General features: G+C 37.5%; 2 protein-coding genes across 2 annotated transcripts; both read right to left on the reverse strand.

The window, feature by feature from the left end:
- Positions 1-553: 553 nt before the first annotated feature.
- On the reverse strand, positions 554-1,162 carry LOC116006791 (E3 ubiquitin-protein ligase RNF126-like). The gene has a single exon (XM_031247281.1). The coding sequence runs from the start codon at positions 1,160-1,162 to the stop codon at positions 554-556; it is 609 nt and encodes a 202-aa protein (XP_031103141.1).
- Positions 1,163-3,395: 2,233 nt separating this feature from the next.
- LOC116007678 (zeatin O-xylosyltransferase-like) lies at positions 3,396-4,898 on the reverse strand. The gene has a single exon (XM_031248415.1). It carries the CDS (start codon positions 4,833-4,835, stop codon positions 3,396-3,398), a length of 1,440 nt encoding a protein of 479 aa, XP_031104275.1. The 5' UTR covers positions 4,836-4,898.
- Between the last annotated feature and the right edge of the window lie 1,102 nt (positions 4,899-6,000).

The following is a 6,000-nucleotide window of genomic DNA, read 5'->3' on the forward strand; positions in this document are numbered from 1 at the left end:
AACTAAAAACAAGAAAACTTCAATAATAAAGGATGGTTTCAAATTAGGGGTATTGCTTTCTTGATACTTATACTACTTAGAATTAGGAAAGAACAATCTATCCAGGGGATTATGGCAATGCACATAAGAATTTTAGTCTAAGCCACATTTGTAAACAATAAACAAGAATTAGAACAAGTATTACCCCACTGTCACGGTGTATCAATCCAAGCTCTTGAAGAATATAAGCATTATAAGTTTACCCCTATTTTCATAGATGAAAAATGGGTTAGGCTTAAGTCTTCCATCTAATTTCCATTGAAATGAAAACCTCTCCAAAACAAGCTAACAATGGCTAGGTATCAATCATTAACAAAAGAATTTAAGAAACCAATTCAAACAATTAAAATTATAAAAGCTACTGTCCATAAATTCTCTTTTCATTAAAAAAAAAAAAAACAAACAAAATCATTTTTGCAGTAATAATTTACAAACTTTAATGAATAATGTTATAATGGAATCCTGTTTCATAAAGAATGTATGCCTTGAAGAAAATAGCAATTGAGAAAGCCCTTTAAGAAGAAGAATCGGAGATTTTGCGACGGCAGAGAGGGCAGGAAGGGCTTCTCTCCAGCCAAGATGAGAGGCAGTCGTCGTAAAAGGAGTGATGGCCGCACGGCATCACAGCCACATCTCTCCCCGTCGTTAACTCCTCCAAGCAAATAACGCAACAATTACCGCCTTCCTCTATTCTCTTCCTCTTTAACGACTTCACTAATGAACCACCTCCATCGGAGCCATTTACTCCAAAATCATCTTCTAAATTTGGTATGAGAACCGAGCCTATGTCAACCCCAAGATTACACTTAAACTGCCTTGCCTTCTCGATCACTTCCTCGAAGATTTCCTGGAGGGTGTCGCCGTGAATAGGCCAGTTTAACGGCAATTCGGAGTAGATGAAATTCCAGCAGTCAAACTCCGACCCCTCCGCCAGCAAGTCATCTTCCAGGCATATGGTTCGTGATTCTACCTCCTCATTCTCCGCTGTGTAGTGAGAGAAACGGACGTGGATGTGAGACGGCGCAGAAGAGATGCCGGCGCAATCGAACGAAGCTGTGGGATACGGCCGCACAGTATAGAATATGTCATAGTCCAAATAGTCGTCAAGATTAACCTCCGCCATTAATCCTTTCGATCTTCTTCTTCTTCTTCTTCGATCTTCTCTTATACGCAGCTTGCGGATTAGGAGACGTTGGGGTAAATGACTTGCTGTAGGGATATATATATATATAAGATTCCTAAATCCTTATCCGACTAGAATTAGGGTTGTCCAATTGAAACTTACAAATTTTATATTTTGTATTTTTGTGTGGTTAATTAAGGATGCTAATCTTAGCACATGAAATATTTTAGTCATATAAAAAATCAGTTTCATAAGTCCAATAATATGACCCATTTAAGATTATTTTTTGTTAAAGAAGTCATGTGCAATAAAATATACATGAAATTTATTTGTAAGCTTATTTTAGTATTTTTTTTTTGTTAAGTTTTTAAATAACTTCTTAAAATATGTTAGTAAATTTATTACAAATAAAATATTTTTAAGAAAATAAATAATAAAAAAATAAAAAATTACAATAAATATTATATTATAGATATTATATTGTAGCGTAAGTATATTAATTATTTTCAGTTGGAATTTAGAAATAGTGGATATTGAGATTTGGATTGATTGCATGATGTTAAAGTTTATATTTATTTGTGTAAATCTTCTAATTTATTTAAATTGAAAGTTTAGAATATTAATATAATTTGAAAATGTCTAAAGTTATTGATGAACCCGATCAATAAGCTCGACAGTTTGAGGTTTTTACGAGTAAGGCCAAGAATTTTGAACCCAACCCAAAAAGAAAAACAATAAGTCCCAACTGATAAGCCCGACAGTCCACTAGGGTTAGCTCAAAATTGAAAGGGTTGGCTCAATTGACATCCTATGATTAATGTTATTAATTACTTTTTTATAAATAAATAAATTTTAGGTCTATTAGTATTTTTTTTAACAGATATAATGCGTATATAATATATGTATGTCAATGTATAGGGATTAACTGAGGCGAGCTGAACTTGAATAAACAAAACTCAAAATTCAGCTTAATTTAAAAAAAAAAATTTAAAGTTCAAGCTCAACCAATTTTTTATTTTTTTTAAACTTTCCAAACTCTCTAATTAATAAGATAGATAGTTGATAATATGACATGGGTATGCTAAATCGGTAATAAATTTGAGAGGTAATGAAAGTAGCTAAATCAGTATAAATATATTAATTTAGATATCTTACCGGCAGTGACTTGAGTTTGGAATGAGTAAAAGTAGTACGTAGTAATATTCATTTAATACAGAAATAAGTAAATAGGGAAGTATTATATATATAAAAATAAGGGCAGACAGCATAACGGAAAAAGGACAGATAGGGGAATTAGAGGAAGCACAGTAAAAGGCAAGCGGTCAAGTTCACTGAAGCAAGAATAAAACGACACAAATGGTGGGGGAGACAAAAAATGGCATGACTGAAGGAGTCGGACCAACCAGATTCAGTTGGGTATAGGAGACACTCTGGATACTGTGCCGGATTAGAAGGTTAGCCAGTCTACCAGAAGAAGTCGAGTGATCAAGTCAGTCAAACAATTGGAGCGAGCAACATGGTTACCAGAACCATTCGGATAAAGAGCACGGGTGCACTAATCGGTCGTCCTAACGGTTACTAAGTGGTCATGAAAGAAAGTTGTAACAAGGAAAATCGTTTAATTTAGAAAGACACACGACAACATGTGAATCAAACGAGGGAGAGACAGCCCGTCAAAGATCAAATAATGGTTGAGTTAACAGGTCATCAAGAATCGAGAAGGACCGACTATGTGAAGGAGGGAGCCGCCCAAAGAGGGCAGTGAGCACAGTAATCCGAGCACCTGGGGGAAGCAGAGTAATGAGGGTAATCGGTGCGGAGTTATGGGCAATAATGAGGACAACCGTTGTGGAAGGCGGTCTATCTAGCGTGGAGGAGTTGGAAAACAGGCATATATAAATTCTCATTATTAAGGCACATTTATATCTTCATTTATAGCATTGATGATAAGGTGACCGTTTCAATCATTCTTGTACATGTATAAAAAGTAGGTAAAAACTATGAGAAGAGTGTTAAGCACTTTGAATATACACAATGGACAATTTTTCAACAAACTATTAACTTTTCCAATAGTGTTCCTGCCAACTGACTGCTTTAGTGGTCACAAAACCAACGCACCTTAAAATTTTTTGACTTTTTTCATATACTAGTTGAAAAATCACAAAGCATTGTTGAAGAACACAGTTTCACAACAGAAAGTAAAATTATGCAGTAAAAATGAATTGAAAGATGTCTATCTAGTGATATGGGCAATGAAAGAGTCGAGTTCCATACGAGAAGTACCCCCTTCTTGTGCTGATTTTCTAATGGTTTCCCCAAGTTCTTGAGCTCTCTTTCTGATCTCATCTCCTTCCTCAGACGCCATAAGTCTCCTCACCACATTCTCAATGCCAGATGACTTCACCACCTCATGGCGTTCCCTCCATTCCCTTACAATCAGGCCTGTTTTCAGTATCCTGGCCACCAAAAAACTGTTACTTGGTTGGTCGGAGTGCATGGGCCAGGCGGCCATTGGAACTCCAAGAGTGATGCTTTCCATGCACGAGTTCCATCCGCAGTGACTCATGAACCCTCCTGTGGCTCGGTGGGCCAGGATCTCGGGTTGAGGTGCCCAGTCCCTGACCACTAATCCCATTCCTTTTACCCTCTCTTCAAACCCTTCTGGCAGCTCAATCCTTCTTGATTCCCCGGAAAAGATGTTTCCTTTATCTGCATCTCTCAACACCCATAGAAACTTCTGTTTGCTCTGCTCCAACCCCATCGCCAGCTCCCTCACCTCCTCATCCGACATTGAAGTCATCGTACCGAACGAAACGTACAGGACAGAGTTTTGAGGTTGCACATCAAGCCAATCTAAGCAGAAGCTATGGTTATTTGAGATTAAGCCAGGGTTTGCAGGGAGTATAGGACCAATAAACCATTGCTTCTTCTTCTGGCCCTGTTGACCTGCAGCTTGAAGAGTGGAGTCCAGCATCCTGTCATCGGGCCCTGCCGGGCCCAATTTGTCTTCCTCTAGTAAATCAATAAACCGACCTTCAATCAATCTACTGGAGTTGTGAATATCTCCAGCTCTTAGCTTTCTGTGCTCTTCCTGAGCAGCCCCGAGCCTCCTGATTTCATTCGTCGCGCATCCTTCTAGACAGGGCATTAGCTCTTGCAGCTCTGCTTCCATGGGGAGCTGCTTTCCCAATCCGCCATATCTGAAGGACAGCAAGGAGAAAACCGATATGCAATTGAAGGCATAGGACTCGGCATTAGGGATCAATGCGGCATCCTGGACAACCATGGACATCATAGGATCATGAATGATCACCACTCTCCTGGTATTAGATGCTAGCTCGCGTAGAACGTGTGCAGTGGGGTGGCGGAGAAGCTGTGCCGCCTCCCAGGTCGCCTGCAAATGAGAAGGGAACTTAATCGAGGCGGTGGGGTCTGGGGAAGGGCAATCAAAATCAGGAGTAGGAAGATCATGGAAATGGATTTTGGCTAGTTTCTTGGGGTCTAATCCATTCGCCCGAACTCTAGCCTGTTGGTTGTGGAGGGCAGATCCTATGTAGTGAACCGGGTGGCCATAGCTGGAAACTAAGCAGCAGAGCTGAAGGAGTTGATTGAGATGGCCTTGAGCCGGAAGAGGCACCATAACAACAGCAACATTATTATTGCAGCTATCCATCTGAATTTGCTTCTTCTGGAGTGATAGATAGCACAAGAAACTTTACTTATTTATAGCAGGATGCTGAACTCGGCCCTCCAAGCCGCTCAACATATAGACTGATTGCCAAGTGTTGCTGTTGATTTACCCTTTTGTCTAAAGTTGTTGTCATCATTGATCTGCCAAAAACAACAGACGTAAACATGTCTTGACCTTTATGATGATTACTGCCGAGGGCTTCTAGATGAAACTATGCAAAAGTTACACAAGTACATGTTTTTCAAGAAGACTTGTTTGGCAACAGCTGGCACAGAAAATGGAAGGGTCTTAATTTTATTGAAAAAAAGAAAAAAGAAAGACATAGTATGAGTCCATAAAATCACTTCTTTTGATGGCCAGCCTAATCCAAGTTCACTTTAATAGTTTAACAGTCTATATATTGACTAAGAGTAACATAGACTTTGTTTATTTTCTTGTAGTCATTTGTCAATTAGGATCACAAGATGAAATTGATCTCGTACGCATTATCGAGTAGTGATTATGAGTTTCCACCGTAACCAAAAAAAAAAAAGAAGAAGAAAAAGAGAGCCAAGATTTAGTGATAGAGTTTCAGTTGAACATTAATCATGTAAATGAAGTGATAAACTAAACACAGCAAGAATTGTCACAGACAGACAGGGAAATGCCCTTAGCTTGATTATAGAAAGGAAAAGTTTGTAATTTATTACTAGATATATTGAAAAAGACAGATAGTGTAAATCCAAGGCAACGTGACTTTTAACAACCAGGTTGATGTTTTTGAAACAGAAGAATACAAATGAGTATTGTCAAGTAATTTTAAAAATTTATTTTAATTTCATAATATGTGAAGTATACCAAAATAAATTTGAAAATACTATGATATCTTTAATTTATAAAAAAGTTTAAAATTTTTATTTGAAAGTATGTTTTGAGTGAATTCAGCCTCGTGACTCTAATGGGCAAAATACAATTATAGTGGTATTTAATTTAGACTAAGAAATGTTTTTTCTAATATTATGAAAAAACAATTATAAAAGCTGTCCAAAATTTTTCTCATTTTCCATTAAAAAACAAAATCATTTTTGCAATAATATTCTACAAACTCTAACGATGAATAATGAAATCCTGTTTCATAACAAATGCATGTCTTGAAGAAAATAGCAAT

This window comes from Ipomoea triloba, chromosome 15 (assembly GCF_003576645.1).
Source record: "Ipomoea triloba cultivar NCNSP0323 chromosome 15, ASM357664v1".
Classification (NCBI taxonomy): Eukaryota; Viridiplantae; Streptophyta; class Magnoliopsida; order Solanales; family Convolvulaceae; genus Ipomoea; species Ipomoea triloba.